The 15746-nt window shown below is 30.6% G+C and overlaps 9 protein-coding genes across 9 annotated transcripts; 4 read left to right on the top strand and 5 right to left on the bottom strand.

Moving 5' to 3' along the window:
* Nucleotides 1–1413: 1413 nt before the first annotated feature.
* BX663DRAFT_28308 (uncharacterized protein) lies at nucleotides 1414–2418 on the bottom strand. Its single transcript, XM_051521993.1, has one exon. It carries the CDS (start codon nucleotides 2298–2300, stop codon nucleotides 1722–1724), a length of 579 nt encoding a protein of 192 aa, XP_051388303.1. The 5' UTR covers nucleotides 2301–2418; the 3' UTR covers nucleotides 1414–1721.
* On the bottom strand, nucleotides 2071–2728 carry BX663DRAFT_28305 (Sde2 N-terminal domain-containing protein). Its single transcript, XM_051521992.1, has 2 exons — nucleotides 2299–2728; nucleotides 2071–2130 (listed from the first exon to the last, which is right to left on the bottom strand). Exon 1 carries the CDS (start codon nucleotides 2710–2712, stop codon nucleotides 2347–2349), a length of 366 nt encoding a protein of 121 aa, XP_051388302.1. The 5' UTR covers nucleotides 2713–2728; the 3' UTR covers nucleotides 2071–2130; nucleotides 2299–2346.
* Nucleotides 2729–3998: 1270 nt separating this feature from the next.
* Nucleotides 3999–5266, top strand: BX663DRAFT_557456 (uncharacterized protein; the record flags this gene model as incomplete). Its single annotated transcript, XM_051531766.1, has 5 exons — nucleotides 3999–4070; nucleotides 4162–4282; nucleotides 4630–4722; nucleotides 4787–4919; nucleotides 5011–5266. The coding sequence occupies 5 exons, from the start codon at nucleotides 3999–4001 to the stop codon at nucleotides 5264–5266; spliced, it is 675 nt and encodes a 224-aa protein (XP_051388301.1).
* Nucleotides 5267–5629: 363 nt separating this feature from the next.
* Nucleotides 5630–5972, top strand: BX663DRAFT_482507 (uncharacterized protein; the record flags this gene model as incomplete). The annotated part of the gene is made up of 2 exons (XM_051524436.1): nucleotides 5630–5752; nucleotides 5784–5972. 2 exons carry the CDS (start codon nucleotides 5630–5632, stop codon nucleotides 5970–5972), a joined length of 312 nt encoding a protein of 103 aa, XP_051388300.1.
* Nucleotides 5630–6501, top strand: BX663DRAFT_567195 (uncharacterized protein). Its single transcript, XM_051532095.1, has one exon. The coding sequence runs from the start codon at nucleotides 5997–5999 to the stop codon at nucleotides 6204–6206; it is 210 nt and encodes a 69-aa protein (XP_051388299.1). The 5' UTR covers nucleotides 5630–5996; the 3' UTR covers nucleotides 6207–6501.
* Nucleotides 6502–7277: 776 nt separating this feature from the next.
* Nucleotides 7278–8952, bottom strand: BX663DRAFT_493777 (nucleosome assembly protein-domain-containing protein). The gene is made up of 6 exons (XM_051525406.1): nucleotides 8902–8952; nucleotides 8712–8843; nucleotides 7740–8606; nucleotides 7584–7681; nucleotides 7440–7520; nucleotides 7278–7376 (listed from the first exon to the last, which is right to left on the bottom strand). Exons 1-6 carry the CDS (start codon nucleotides 8915–8917, stop codon nucleotides 7332–7334), a joined length of 1239 nt encoding a protein of 412 aa, XP_051388298.1. The 5' UTR covers nucleotides 8918–8952; the 3' UTR covers nucleotides 7278–7331.
* A 357-nt stretch (nucleotides 8953–9309) lies between these two features.
* BX663DRAFT_493775 (uncharacterized protein) lies at nucleotides 9310–11352 on the bottom strand. The gene is made up of 10 exons (XM_051525405.1): nucleotides 11260–11352; nucleotides 11111–11173; nucleotides 10961–11033; nucleotides 10828–10907; nucleotides 10539–10767; nucleotides 10339–10466; nucleotides 10140–10263; nucleotides 9739–10079; nucleotides 9565–9631; nucleotides 9310–9500 (listed from the first exon to the last, which is right to left on the bottom strand). Exons 1-10 carry the CDS (start codon nucleotides 11269–11271, stop codon nucleotides 9451–9453), a joined length of 1167 nt encoding a protein of 388 aa, XP_051388297.1. The 5' UTR covers nucleotides 11272–11352; the 3' UTR covers nucleotides 9310–9450.
* A 540-nt stretch (nucleotides 11353–11892) lies between these two features.
* On the top strand, nucleotides 11893–12347 carry BX663DRAFT_493772 (uncharacterized protein). The gene has a single exon (XM_051525404.1). The coding sequence runs from the start codon at nucleotides 11957–11959 to the stop codon at nucleotides 12218–12220; it is 264 nt and encodes an 87-aa protein (XP_051388296.1). The 5' UTR covers nucleotides 11893–11956; the 3' UTR covers nucleotides 12221–12347.
* On the bottom strand, nucleotides 12280–15214 carry BX663DRAFT_493771 (heme peroxidase). Its single transcript, XM_051525403.1, has 9 exons — nucleotides 15142–15214; nucleotides 14712–15040; nucleotides 14488–14623; nucleotides 14337–14426; nucleotides 13997–14235; nucleotides 13816–13928; nucleotides 13085–13727; nucleotides 12701–13008; nucleotides 12280–12634 (listed from the first exon to the last, which is right to left on the bottom strand). Exons 1-9 carry the CDS (start codon nucleotides 15166–15168, stop codon nucleotides 12435–12437), a joined length of 2085 nt encoding a protein of 694 aa, XP_051388295.1. The 5' UTR covers nucleotides 15169–15214; the 3' UTR covers nucleotides 12280–12434.
* Between the last annotated feature and the right edge of the window lie 532 nt (nucleotides 15215–15746).

Here is a 15746-nt window from a genome sequence, read left to right as displayed (position 1 = left end):
AAAAGATTTAGTACCAAAATAAGAATGTAAATCTTCTGTTATTTAATCCCAAAAAAATTGGCTCGTAGCTGTAGCCGTAGTCGTAGTCGTTGCTTTTTTTCTCAACAACCAAAAAAAAAGTTACCCGTCCCAATTTCTATCTCTAATTTGTCCCAAAAAAAAAGGTAAATTATCTCAATTTTATTTATTAGTCATACAAAAAAAACAGTCGTACCAATTCAGAGTAAAATCCTGCAATTAGTAGGAATAAAATATCCTATCATCGTTACACGTAACCATTTACACACATATTCATTATTATTTAACTTAAATAATAAACATTTAGGCGATAATATTACCAAATATGAATATACATTATTTGTTGTAATGATTATCTGGTAAGAAGGGATAATTCTTTTGTTCTATCATTCTTATTTTATGTACTTTTTTTTTCAAGTGACTATTAAACTTTCTCGTCAATTCTATCTTTCTATTGTCATCGTTTATTCTTTTTAACTGTAGTAGTTAATAAAGATGATTAGAGTTTCAAATAGTATTTAGTCTATGCATATGATGGCTAAACATACTTGACAGCATTATGTGAAATGATAGTATAAGTTGAAAAAAAAAAAAAGTCATCAGATCTTTAAATGCCTTCGAGTTCTTTATAAAGAATATGTATAAACATTATAATCAAGTACAAAAAATAGGGGCTCTTTAATATCATTAATTTATTCTGGGTTTTCTTTTGTAAACAGATTATGATAAATAACGTGTACTTGAAAACTTATTTCTTAAAGAAGAAGAATATTAAGAAAAAAAAAAGGATTTTCTATCATTGTTTAACATTCTTCCCAAATTAATTTTTATAAAGTTCATACGACAATAAATAAAATTCTATAATAGAAAATATATCAGATTTAATTATTATGAGTCCCTCATTTCATTTTTTTACTATTTTTGGAAAGCGATTTTAATTTCAATGAAGATTGATTTGTATTCATTGTTGTTAACAAAATTATTTTACTAATGATTTTTTTTGAAGAAAACGTGATAATTATGTTCACATGTAACATGGCTGCAGCCCTTTATTTATTTATGTAGGCTGGATGACACTTGACCTTTGAGGATAACATTTGTTACATAATGGAAAGATATGATTCTATAAATGGGGACTGAAAGAGTCATAATGTGCAACTATTCTTCTATCCATTATCTTATTGTCCCTTCAATCCTAGTTCTTCTTCTTCTCTGTTTAATCATACTCTTTTCCCTCTAGTTAAATATACTATAGTCTATCTTTTTTTACACCTATTCACCCCTTTATGCTTTTCACCTCTGTTACTTTATTATACTGATAACTTGTAACATCTCCCAGTAAAGTCTCTTAAATTACTATCACTTTAATGTAAGCGTAAATTTATAAATTATTCTCTTTTTCTCATGTGATTATTTCTTTGAGTTAAACAATTAGTTGACAGTTAAAATCTAAAGCTGCGTTGAATATAATATTCCACAGTGTCTAATAACTAAACTCTAAAATGCTTATCTAGAATTAATCAAGGATATATTATATGCTATACATAGTGTTTACATGTCAAACTCTTTTTTTTTCTCTCTTTTCATGGTATTATTTGTCTATTAAGCACAAGTTAGGGTCATTGTTTACAGCAACCTCTATCAGGACATGAATTCGATAATACGATTATGAAAAGATTTTATTAATAAAAATAGGGTAAATATTAATGTGTAGCCTTTTGCTTTCCTTTAGATTCCTTTTGTTTTCCATTAATTTGTTCATTTTTGTCTGTTGTATCTTTGTCCTCTTCCTCCTCTTCCTCTTCTTCTTCTTCCTCTTCTTCCTCTTCTTCTTCTTCCTCCTCCTCATCTTCTTCCTCATCTTCCTCTTCATCAAATAGACTTGCTGATGTAGAAGGTATAGGTTTATGATTTACTTTTTGTCTTTTAAGAGCATTTCCTACAGCCGATTTAATATTTTCAACCACATCTTCTTTATCTTCCAAAAACTTATTATCATCAAATAAATACTTTCTTGGCTCTTTTTCTTTGAGTGCTTCTTCAATTTTTCTTTTCAATTTTTCTCTTTTTTCTGCTTCTATTTCTGGAAGTTTTTCTAATTCTTCTTGTAATCTATAAATAAATAAATAAATAAATAAATAAATAAATAAATAAATAAATAAATAAATAAATAAATAAATAAATAAATAAATAAATAAATAAATAAATAAATAAATAAATAAATAAATAAATAAATAAATAAATAAATAAATAAATAAATAAATAAATAAATAAATATACATTTATAAAGAGGTTAAAGATGAATATATTCATGTAAATGAATAGACTTTACTTTTTCGCTTCATTAACAGCACGAATTCGTCTGCCCTGTAAATCTCTACAAGCCTCAAAATTAGTTGTCTTTTGTGCATTCATTCGTCCTCCTTGAGCACGTAACATGGAACCGAAACCACCTTTACCACCCAGTAACCTGCCTGACATTTCAATAAACAAGAATTCATGGCTACAATCAATGGATTCATGATCCAGCAAGAATTGTCCATTGAGTGTACGTAATACTTGATCTTTTGCAGGTATAGAAGTTAAAGTTTCTAATGTTGTCTTTAATTGTTCTGTTGTTGTATTATTATAGTTATTGATAGGTAAACAGATGGACTGTTTATTTGAAATTAAGGATATAATAGCCTGTGTCATTTTTTTTTTTTTTTCCTATCTGAAGAAGAAAAAGAAAATAAAAAAATAAAAACTACTGTTGTGAAAAAAAAAAAAAAAATCGCTTTTAACCAATCATTTCTCTCTTTTTTTTTCATTACGATTAAAGAAGAATTTTATTTAAAAATTAAAAAATGACCAATGAGCATATAGCATTTATATACTGTTTTGCCTTGGTCAGATCGCTATGGAAAGAAAAACCCTTTTGGGATAAAAGGGAAAATATTAAAGTGTATGTATAAGTGATGATGATTAACTATCAGAAAATCGTTATTGTATTGAAAGAAGATGATGGTCAGAGGGTTCAGGGATTTGGGAGTGAAGCAAGATAGTCCATCTCCAAGCAGAATTGCACATATAGAAGGCCAACGTATGAGCCAGTCATCCATTGATTTTCTCACTTTATTAGTAAGGAATGTTGATGGTAATAGATTCAAGAGATAATAGAGTGGATCTTCAATAGATTTGGGCATCTGAAGGCGGTTATGCATATGTAAACAAGAAAAACTATGTGAGCGTGTGAAGAGTTCATTTGGATGGAAGGGGCAAGGCTTGGGGGTTTACCAAGAGGTAACCAACCAAGTCGCCATCGCACGCAACGAAAGCGTTCACTTCTTGTCATTGGTATTGTGAGAACAGAGACGACAATCAGATTATTAAGGCAATGGGATAAAAGTTTCGAATGTGTTTCTTGTAGTTTTGAGCGATAGCTGTCAAGCAGGAATCGTCTTCGTTTTCCACTAAAATCCTTATGAGACGTAGTGTTAAGATTTTCATTGTAAACTGCTATCCATAGAGGAGGTTTGGATAGTTGGGACCATTTTGGTTTAGTTTGAGACTGTATGTATGGTAGCAATTTCGTCAATAATGCATCGTCTGGTAGAAAGGAGGATCTAAAAAGAAATTGTGCTTGGAGTATTGTTTTTTTTTGCCTTGATTTAAGGGTTGTGACCCTAAAAAACAGCTAATCTTTATAGCGCTCGTATCATTCTAGTGCTTCAAGATCTAAGAGTCGAAGACAAAATTTATTTGTGTATAACTTTTTACTTAACCAACAAGGCCTTTATTGTTTAAATGGTAGCTGAAGTAATTCTGCTCAGTTATAAAAATGAATTTAAATGATCAAAAGATATATTCTCTTCAACTATAATAACAAGACTTCACGTCATAGCTTTCATTACAATATGACACTTTTTACACTGAGTATATTTTCTAGTTAGCAGACAAATGTTGTCTTGAACTCTTTCTACTTCTTTTTCAATTCATCAATGCCACGCACACCTATTTACCCTGAAGTGGAGCATTTAATTTTCCTCAAGAAACGTGCAATGCTAGAAAAGGTCAATTCTGAAAGTAAGAAGGACAATTCAACCACTCAAAACCCTAAGAGAATATGTAATTAAAAAAAAAAACACTTTATGCATTTACAAGGTCTCACAAGCTAATGTACATAAAGCTACTAAGAGGAAAGACTCTCCTGCTGTAATAACAGTAAAAAGGAGTGCAAAGAGAAGCCGCCAAACTAATACTTCAGCAGCGTCATCCTCTAAAAGTAAAAACAAATGTAGTTCTTGCCAAGAGGAGGGCCATAACTCTGCAAGAAGTCCCCACTGCAAAAAAACTATAATCTAAAGCTAGCAGAACTTTTACAAATTAAACTTGGATCAACTTATCAAAGATATACTCTCTCTCTCTCTCTCTGTTCCATTTGCAACTTTCTGCAAGAATACTCCCAAACAAAGCCAGTTCTTTGGAAAAGGTCAAGGCTGTATCAAGCTTTATCCGTGAAGTCATGTTCAAAGCATAGCTATTTATAAACTTTTTTATTCTGCAATATCCAAGTTAGTTGACAAATTACTTTTTTTTTTATCAAAATTTTTGGGTACACTATTTCAAGAGTTGTTAGGGGCAGCTCAGATGATGTAGGACCAGTTCTACAGGCTTACAAAGACACGAAAAAGGAAAGACCTGCAGAAACAGAATCTAGATGTGGTACAACTTACAAGCTCTTTTGTTGAACTATCTGCCACTATAAATGGTAGCTTGTTTGTTCCAGAAAATAGATTAAAGAATTATGGACAATCTCTGTCAACCGCATGTGAAACTGTCGCAACAACATACAATAACTACTATGTTGAAAACTTTGAAAATATTATATCTAACTACTTTATCTATACATTAAGGACAAAGTATCCGGTAATCAACGAAAGATAAAAACAAACTCTTTAATATACATGTTCAGTTTCTCAAATTTTTTTATACTAAAACTGTATAAACTAGAATGAGAAAGTTGGCTGTATCAAGAACTTGGATATATAATCATATATATGATCAAGTGCTTACACATTCCCAGTCATCCTCTATACCTAATGATATTCTTGCCCTTTTTGATCCGGATGTGGTTAATAATCTTCCAAGTTTCTTAAATCCTTTGATTTCAGAAGTGAAGAATCGCATGTCCAAGCTTCCAGTGTCTAAAGAAAGCTTAAACAATGAACCCTTCAAAATTCTATCTGCATTAAGGGCATATCCTTAAAAAAAAATACGATGATATATACAAGGCCCAAACTCCTCAAAATGACAAAAGCGATTTGATTAAGTCCCTAACTTCCAAGACGTTTTAGTCTATTCCCAAATCCTGGATTACACTGGCGATTCATAAAGATGGATGCTCAAAACCTAACCGGAATTTTCCCAGATGCTAAACAAAAAAAAGCAAGCTAATGAATCATCTCCTTTCGATCATAAACAAAGATGCTTCTATCAAATGTTTGACTTTAAGAAGCTGGGCATTCAAAGGTATACATTACTATTACATATATCTATAAATCAAATTACTGACGAAAAAAAAAAATATAGTTGTGAAAAGCTTTAAGCACTGCCTGAACAAAAAGGAAAGATGTTTCTCAATGGATTGTATACTGATGGCTACACGTACAGAGTTCTATTTGCTAGAAAAGTGCTTCCGCCATCACCAGAAGACAATATCTGTCTAGAGTTGAACGATTTTACAAGCGAAGAGGTGGACAAGTATTTCCGTCCATGTACTGTAGACCCATGAAGATGGGATCCTTTTGTCTCTTATTATGGTGACCACTGACATATGTCGCTTATCCTCAATCGAATATTACAATATGGGTGGAAGTGTAAGACGAATGAAAGAGCAACAGAAGCGCAAACAGAGACTAGGTATTGAAAAGATTGAAACAGACATTCCTTCGCCTAAAACTGCGTCTGTTTAACAATTTGTTTTGTACATAACTTACATGCTGCAGCACATGAATACTTTGCTTAATTTTTACGGCTTTGAAACTTCAAAGATTAAATGGTTGAACTACCTTAGTTCCCAAAAAGCCATCCAAGAAAGTGTCAACATCTTAATAAATGGTGGAAAGAAGTATAATAAAAGCAGGAGAAAGAAGACAAAGGAAAACAGAAAAAGAAGGAAGAAAACTCGCAAGCCTCGTACTGCTTAAGAAGAAAGAGCACTCACCACCATCCCAAAATCAAAAAGGTATACACTTTTATTATTATTATTATTTCAGTAAACTCGAACTATTATATCTGTAACTTATAGCAGAAACAACAAAGTCTGTTTTGGAAAGGGAAACAGCAGCAAGATGCCTCTGGTGGTCTTTGGTGACGGACTAGGATCATAACAAGTTCAAAGGTCTCCGTCATGGCGTATCTAACAAAATATATCAACAATTAAAAAACAAGACAAAGGCTTGGAGAACTCTTGCTACTAGACATCAACGAATTTAATATATCAAAGGTTATTAAGGAAAAAAATAACACATAGTTTACATATTGCACTTTCAGCTAAAACCAATTCTTCATAGATCTGTCATTCTTGCTTTAAAAATGATACAGAAAATCTGAAGTGTAGGAAAGATGACCATGATCCATCAAGTATTGAAGTGTAAAACTTGCAATATATCTTTTGGAATTGAGATGTAATGGCCAGTAAAAAATATGTTTTACATAGCTCAGTCTATATGGAATGACAATGATCGCCCCACCGTCTTCAAACGACAAACCGTCACCTCCAATGTGGTTGTCCCGGCTCACTCCGGTGAACCGACGACTTAATGATGGTACAGGTAAGGAGTTGTAACAATTTTGATTTGACCAAACAAACGAAAGTACCTTAATTTCCCATATTCCCTTCTGCGTACTATGTTCGTACCAATGTCCCATTTTTCTATTGGTGTCCCTTATTTATTTTGGAAATGGTCAAAAAATTTTTTTTATTGACCCAACCTAGTTTCTTCGACTGTATTCTATCTACCAATATAATTCGAATAGCATACAATCGTTTTCTTTCTATATCATTGAAAGTAAGGAACTTCCGTTGTGATCGTTTATTATAGCTAAGAAATACATAAAATAGTTGTAAAAGAAAAGAAAAGAAAAGAAAAAAAAAACAAGACACTTTATAGATGATCATTATTTCAAGTAGGATCTTGTTTAATAAATTCTACTAATGTATTTTTAATATACATCCATTATCTTATATAAAAATGAGCTTTGTTCCATAAAAAAAATGATATTTATAAAGTATGGCTTATATTTTATTTTATGACAGAGAATAATACATATTAAGATTGTTTACATTCAGGAGCATTTTGACCCTGAGCAGGTTGCTAGTATTAGAGTAAAATAAATTAGTAAATAAAAAAAAAATAAAATAAAAGTAAATAACTTACAGCTGCATCATCATCGTCTTCATCATCATCTTCATCATCGTCTTCATCGTCATCATCCTCTTCGTCAGTAAGGAAATCATCCTATAAAAAAAACATTATATTTATATAATCTATCATGATTCTACTTTATTATTATTTATTTACCTCAAAGTCATCTTCCTCATCATAGTCTTCATATTCAAGAGCCTTGCCAGTAAAGAAATCAACAGCATGAGGAATAATCTTTTCCTTGAATTCTTCACCTATATACAAATAATATATTAATAAATATGTAAACATTTTTCTTTAAATATGACATACCCATTTCATAATCAGCTTCTAATTTAGCATCTAAACCTTCAGCTTCATCTTCATCAAGTTCAGCTTCGTCTTCAGGAATAACAGGGGGATTGAAAAAGTTAAAGAAAGATTCGGCAGGTACAGTTCGCTTAACGACACGAGTCTTGTTGGTACCCTTATGGCGTTGCTTCTTAGTTTCGATAGTGACAGTCAAGTCCTTGCCTTCTTTCCAGTTAATATCACAGCCTTCGGCATGATCATAGACATAATCACCACCAGATACATTTTCTTGATAATAATAAGTCTTTGTGAGCACTTTATTAGTAAAGAAATCATTCTCGGCAAATTCAAATTCGAGACAGAAACCTGGCTTTTCGAGATAAGACATACGAATATCTACCAAATATTTCAACGCTTCGAGATCAGCATCAGAGATAGTTTCACTGACTTGAGGGTGAGTCTTTAAGGCTGTCAACCAGAATTCAGGAATACCGGTTACATTCTTACTTTCATCGTCTTCATCATCTTCCATGTTATCATCATTACTCTTGGATTCACCTTTAGAGTTGATTTCTTTTTCATCTTCTTCTTCTTCATCATCTTCTTCGTCTACTTTAGCACCAATAGCTACTTCTTCATCAGTAGGTTCACATTTACCATTAATAATTTCAGCACGCTTTTCATATAAAGGACGATATAATTCCAAATATTTCTTTTCCAAGGCTAATACTTCTTCTTGGAATTGTCCCTCCAATTCAGTATGTTTTGATTGAAGGTATTTAAGACCATTGATACGACGTTGAACAGAAGCAGGAAGGGATTGTCCAAGAAGGTTACCCAATTTACCTTGAAGCATACTCATAAGAGCAGGGTTATCAGAAGCAGCGCCTATAAAATTGAATACACACACACATATATATAAATACATAAGCATTTTATTTTCGGTTCAAAAAAATTTTTTTTTCTTTTCTTTTTTTTTTTTTTGTTATTTACCGGGAGTAATGATGGTTTCCATTTCTTCAGTAATAGCAGGTATAGAGGGATTAAAATGAGAATTAATAGGTGCTGTGTTAATGGGTGTGTTTTGAGGTGTAGGTGCAGTAGTTTTCTTATTTTTAATATCAACTATATAAACTGTTTAAAAGGAAAGGACTTTTTTTTTTTAAAAAAAACATCAAATTACCTGCTTGCTGATCCATTAAAAAGAAGAGAAACGGTTTTAAAAAAAAAAAAAAATAAAATAAAATAAAAAATAAATAAATAAATACAAACTATTTTTTTTTTTCCTCTATTTTTTTTGAAGGATTTAAGGGCTTATTATTAGCTCAAATTTTACAAATAAAAAAAAAAAAAAAAAAAAAAAAAAAAAAAAAAAAGTTTTTTTTTTATTTGTGACTTGAAATCAGCTTCTTACTACCTGAACACCCCCAACAAAAAAAAAAAGTTTCCTCTACTCCATTTTTTTCCCCATTAGGAGATAGGATTACTTGGTAAAAAGAAAAAGCGGGGACATGCTGATGATAAGCTTATCAAATAATAACGACTTTATGGATTAAATTCTTAACTTTGTATAATCTTCTTTTGTTTTATAAGAAGAATGACATAGCAAGAAATAAAAAATATTTTATATAAAAAGCAACAAATATTATTATTATTATAGATCAATTATTGGGGGAAAAAGAACGTTTTATGTATATCTCATTTTCCTTCTTCCCCCCAAAAAAAAAAAAGATTATTCAAAGTCTTCAGATCCATGTTCAAATAAGTAATTTGCTGCTAATTCTATATTCATATAAGAGGTATAAATACTTGTGCATTTTATATACATATTTTTTTTTATTTTTACCTTCATTTTTCTCACAAGCGAAATAAGCTTCAATAACAAGATGTCTATCAAAGCCTAATGCTGCTAACTAAAAAAAAAAAAAAAAAAAAAAAAAAAAAAAAAAAAAAAAAAAAAAAAAAATATATGAATAAATAACAATCATTATGAAAAAAAATGATTTAAGCATTGTTTTACTCTGTCAATAGCATCTTTTTCTTCTTGAGTCACTTGAATCATAGAAGTTCCAGGAGGCATAGTATCTTCATCATCGCCTGCCTCCATTAAGGCTTGTAAGAAACCATTTGGATCAGCACTTATTGATCTAAGAATTTCAGGATGTGATTGTCCTAATTGTTGAAGTAAAGGTTGAAGTAAAGCAGGGTTAGTTTGAACTAATTGACGAATTTGTTGGAAATAAGGTGTGCTTCTTAAAGCCTCAATATCATGGTTATAATTAACAGTTTGTTGCTGTGCCTGTTCCTGTGCTTGCTGTTGTGCTTGTTGTTGAGCAGCAGCAAAAAGATTTAATGGTGTACCTAATAAAGGAAATGATTCATTTTACTCGAAAAAAAAATAGATAAAATAATAAGCTTTACCTGAAGTAGGATTAGTAGTATTAGTGGTAGCTGCAGCAGGAGTAGGGGCAGCAGCAGGAGTAGAAGCTTGTTCACTTTGTTGTTGATTAAAATTCATTTCATCCAAAATGTGTTGAGGAATGCCCTAAATTCAGAAGAAATGATTATGACTTTTTTTAAAAAAAACATTCTTTGTAAAGAGAAACTATTAATTACATACATTAAAAAGATATTCTACTGCTCTATCAGGATTGTTAAAACTAGCACGAAGAGCACGTACACATTGATCACGTTCAAAGCCCATTTCCATCATGTTTTGAATAACGCCTTCAAGCTGATTTCCCGTTACTAATAATAACAATGTCATAGTTTAATGACATCTTTTCCTCTTTTTCTTTCTTTTCTTTAAAATAAACTTACCTAACTGAGAATTGCTATCTATTTGCCCAGTTTGACTAGAGGGTCTTTCAATTTCAACAGGTGTAGAGGCTGCTGTTGTAGCAGGAGAAACAGGAGTAGGTGCTGAAGCTTCAGTAGTAGTATTGGGTGTTGTTGCTGCTGGTGCTGCTGCTGGTGCTTCTTCTTGTTTAACAGGCTCTTTTGGTATAGCTTTTGAAGTACTGGCAGTTGTAGTTGTTGTCTTTTTAGGCTACATAGGCAATTAAGCATAAATTCATTTGTTACGCTTTTATATACAAATATAATCTACCTTTGAAACCATAAGAACCAAAAAATCTTTTTCAGTAATATTATACTCTTCGATCTTTTGTTCATCAGCAAGAATTTTACCTATTTTTAAAGATAATTAGTGATATGAACAATCCATCAATCATTCTATTTACCAGAGAAAATTAACTTGAGCTGATTAACAGGATGGCCTTCAGATTTTTCAATTTTTTCTTTTACAGCAAGAACCTAGATCAAAATTAATCAGTAAATTGAATTCTTTTTTTTTTCAAAAAATGAATAAATAAATCGGATGTAAACATTACAGTATCAGAACTGTCTACTTCGAGTTTAAACTGCTTATGTTGAAGTGTTTTAATAGTAAGTTGCTATTAAGATGACCAAGAAAAAGAAAAGAAGAGAAGAGATTATGAATATATAGACTTGTTGTCAAGTATATAAAATATATTTATACCAAAGCACCCATAGTGAATTATTTGTTGAAAGGAAATCAAAAAGGTGTAAATGCTGAATTCTTCTCTATTCAACAAGAATAGAAGGATACGTGTCGTATGCTGTAAAAAAAGTCACATTTTCCTTTCTTTTTTTTTTATATAATACAATTTAAGTTCCGCCATTGAATTCTTTTTTCTTCCATTGAAAAAAAAAGGGACATTTTATCAGTTAATGTGTGATTGGTTATTACAAAGACCAACGATAAAATACTAAAAAAAAAAAAAAAAAAAAAAAAAAAAAAAAAAAAAAAAAATTATGCACTGATATTATAACACTTCATAAAAAGAACGGAAACAAATAAACTTTAAACTAACACACAATATCATAGTCATTAATTTACCCGAAATAGAGCATTTTATGAATAATTAAATGGATTCATCTGATCCAAATAATAATCCTATAAGCCCGAGTGATGCTGCTTCAGCTACAACAAAAGCCATTATTATGAAAACGATGAAACTCCGAATATTCATCATCAATACGGGAATACTCGTTTGAGCTTAATTACACAACCATTACACAATCGTCATTCTTTTCTCCCAAAAAAAAAAAAAAAAAAAAAAAAAAAAAGTATAAAAAAGCAAACAAAAATATTTAATCATAAAGCAATTCTTTTATTATTATTATTAGTATGACTTTTATTATTATTTTTTAACATGTTAACATCTTTACCTTTAAATCAACAGACGTCTTCAAAACAAAGATATTGGCCATTAAATGAAATAGAAGAAAACGTGATGACGTTAGCTACTTGTTCACAAATCAAACTACAGCAAGGAGCATCACCACATCATCCATTGTCTTATTCTGACTGGTATTGTCCTTCAGTGAGGTCTTCCCCTGTTCGATGTGTGACGTGTCATAGAAAATTCCATTCCATTGGAAATCTCACAAATCATCAACAACTATATCAACATTAAATACCCTTATATGTATATATAATTATATGTAATATGTATACACTGTAAATATCTATTCATTATATTTAAACTTTAGCAAATTTATTTACTATATATAATAAAAATTATTTTTTTTTTGAGCTATTTTTTTTTTTTGGTTCCTTAAATGGATAAAACTATCATGGTTTCAAAATGTAATAAGATGTCATACATTAAAAGAGCGGGTAAAAATATTTCAAGTTGACTCGTTAGGTACATTAAACAATGTTCTAAGTTCTTCAGATGTAAATCCACCATTATTAGGATTTGTATCAGGAAACAAGAGAGTTAAAAGCGTAGGAAAGATTCGATTATTTGATTCAGGATCTCCCTGAATGTATTCATATCCCCAATTAGTTAAATTAGCTGGAATTAATTCTTTTGATAAAATTCGATCTAAAGTTTAAATAAATAAATAAATAAATAAAAAGGGAAGAGTGTGTATAATGATTTCATTCATACCATTTCGTAAAAGATTAATTGCATCACTCAAAATAGCTCTGCCCATTGTGTAAGGCAAACGAAGTCCAGTTGGCTTATTGCGTTCTACCATTAATCCTGCATACAACTCTACTTGATCAGGCGTACCATACAATTCTTTTAATGCTTCTTGTACTTCAACATTCTCTGAAAAATCTTCAAATGTTTCTAATGCTGTTAAATTTAAAAATCTTCTGAAATCATTAAAGGAACATGTATTCAAAACACGTGCTTGATTAATGCCTGCAATCTCTATATGTTCCAAAGCAGCAGGTGTATTTCGACCATTTCTATTTTATTTTATTAGCTTTAAATTTCATTTTCATTCTCTCTCTCTCTTTCTTTCTTTTCTTTTCTTTTTTTTACCCTATTTCTGAGGCTGATTGTTCATAACCTGTTCTTAAAGCATGAATAATATCAGCATCTGGAAAGCTACCATCTTCTTTACGATGAGTACCAGCAATAGGGATACCTCTCGTCAATTCTTCTTGTGAAGCATGAATGAAATGTTTATTAAAATCATTCATAAGTTGATTAAAAATGGAATCTTCTTGTACACCTTTATTTATCAAGTAACGAGCTAAACCAGGATGCTGACTCTCTTGTGTTTTATTTTTCGTCATTTCACCTGTCAAGATGGTCATGACTTGAGATAACCATTCTGCATCCTTCTCACCAATTGCAGCGTGCCATCGATAGATTGTATTAAATTCAATTGAAACAGCGTTACCATAGATAGGATCACTAGGCGTAATAAATGGATCAAAAAGAAAATCAGAATCCGGAGTTGTACCAATGATGGTACGAATGTAATCATGAATAATAATATTCAAGTAGCACCCATTATTAATTAAACGAGCTGTCTGAAAAAGGACTTCATCTTGTTCTTCCTTTGTTTTCAACAATTGACCAGGTCCATAAGAAAACCTTTTATTCTCATTTATTTCTAATAATTTCTTGGCAATGTAATTATGATTGCGAGAGAATACAACCATTAAAGCAGCGACCCCTTTTTTTTTGTAATTGTTAAGTGTGTTCGTGTTATTTAATTTATCATGCTATTCGTGTTTATTTATCATATATGTTATGTTATTTACCTGCAGGTTGAATGACGAGACGTTTATCAAACCATTGGTCAGGTTTTAATAAGCCTTGGTTCATTTGACGAATAGATTCTTGATCCGCTCTACTATAGCCATACAGAGACGAGCTGAGAATAAAATAAGAGTTAAGCCCAATGATGGATTATTATTATGATTATTATTCTTAAATTCTTACAGATCCAAATAACTGGTTGTTAAATTAAGCATTGGATTATTAGAATCAGTATAAAATAAATCATGTGTAATAATAATGGCCAAATATAACAACATCATATTGATTCCACCTTTATGCTTCATAAATTGGCCATCAGGTCTTTTAAGTAATTTATCAAATACTTCCTTTGGAGAAGGTAAATTGACATTGTTTTTCAAAGTATTGGTTACTGTTCGAGTATAATATGTTCGCGCTTTTCCCTTTTAGTAGAATATATAAATGTATACAGGAATAGTGTTAGTCTATCAACCTATGTATGAAAAAAAAAAAAAAAAACTCTCTCCTTTTATATACGACTTACAATATCAGGAAACATGATTGCATTATGACTACCATCAGCGGTACGAAATTGGTTCCCAACATAGTTTGTAAATGGTTTTTTCAAATCATCCTATTCATCTTTGTGAGTCATATAGTATATATATACATATATACATATATATATATATTACATAGAATGTAGTAACTAAAGGCTTTGTCACGACATAAATAAGTTCACTATATTCTGGTCCCAAATTACCCAAAATATTCATAACAGATTCAAAAGTATTATTACGATCATTTACAGGCGCGTTTTTACTAAGCAATCTATAATATATTACATATTTAGTTTCTGGAAAGGAAAGTAGTGGGAGGGAGAGGAGAAGAGAAAAAGAGGCAGGTCATATTTATATACCTTTCAGTAATAGCAGTTAATAAAGTCAATTGATCCTTGAATGGTAAAGATAAAACATCTTTAATAGCACCCGTATTAATGGAATTAATATGTAAAGCAGCTTTAATGTTTTCAGCAAGGGCATCCAAAGTCCATTTGGCACCAGTAGGAGAACTTGAAAAAGTAGGATCTAAACGTTTTGTATCGTTCCTTGGTGACTTGTTTTTCCTTCTTATATTTTCCACAATGACCTTGAAATGCTTTATAAGCTCATCATCGTCCATATCATGTTTGATAGATTGAATAAGTTTATTGACCTTATTCTCGGGCTGTTTCTGTTGTTCAGGTGTCTATTAACAAAAAGAAAGAAAGAAAAAACGAGTTAAATAGAGAGTGGTGGGGGAGTACCCCTTATATATATATATGCATATACACTTTATTCAATGGTTACCTTCCGTACAGGTGATGGTCCTAACATATTAATGTAATTAGAATAAAGAAAAAAAAAGAAAGAAAAAAGAAATAATTTTTTTTTTGGCGCATTTATATATCTGTTGTGTAATGTTTAATTTCCTTTTTCACTGATAAATCCACCCTTCTTTTAAGTACCCTACTATAGAACATATGCTTTATTTTATTTTTTATTTTGAAAGAGAAACAGAACAAAAAAAAAAGGGTGTATAAAGGATGTCTATAGTCATTCCTGATGTTATACTGCATAACGCCCTGGTTGAATTAGAAATAAAAAGAGCACAAAAGGAAAATATATTACAGGTATAGTTGATCTTTTGTTAAACTACTACAACAAGTATTTAATACTCCAAATATATAACATTTGATAAATATACACATTGTGTGCATGTATCTATTATTATGCAACTAGTCTATATGCATAATCACGTATAATAGTAAAAAGTTAAGCATGCTTACTATTCTAAACGTGTGCATTATTCTTATGTATAGCATACATCATGCGAATTCTCTAAATTAGAAGACATATTAGCATTTTATCAAACACATATACATGTTTAATTTAGAATATCTTTATTACTTGAA

Source organism: Cokeromyces recurvatus (genome assembly GCF_025118155.1).
Source record: "Cokeromyces recurvatus strain NRRL 2243 chromosome Unknown BX663scaffold_1, whole genome shotgun sequence".
Classification (NCBI taxonomy): Eukaryota; Fungi; Mucoromycota; class Mucoromycetes; order Mucorales; family Mucoraceae; genus Cokeromyces; species Cokeromyces recurvatus.
Note: the sequence above shows the minus strand (reverse complement) of the source record. Positions and strands in the feature narration are given on the sequence as shown.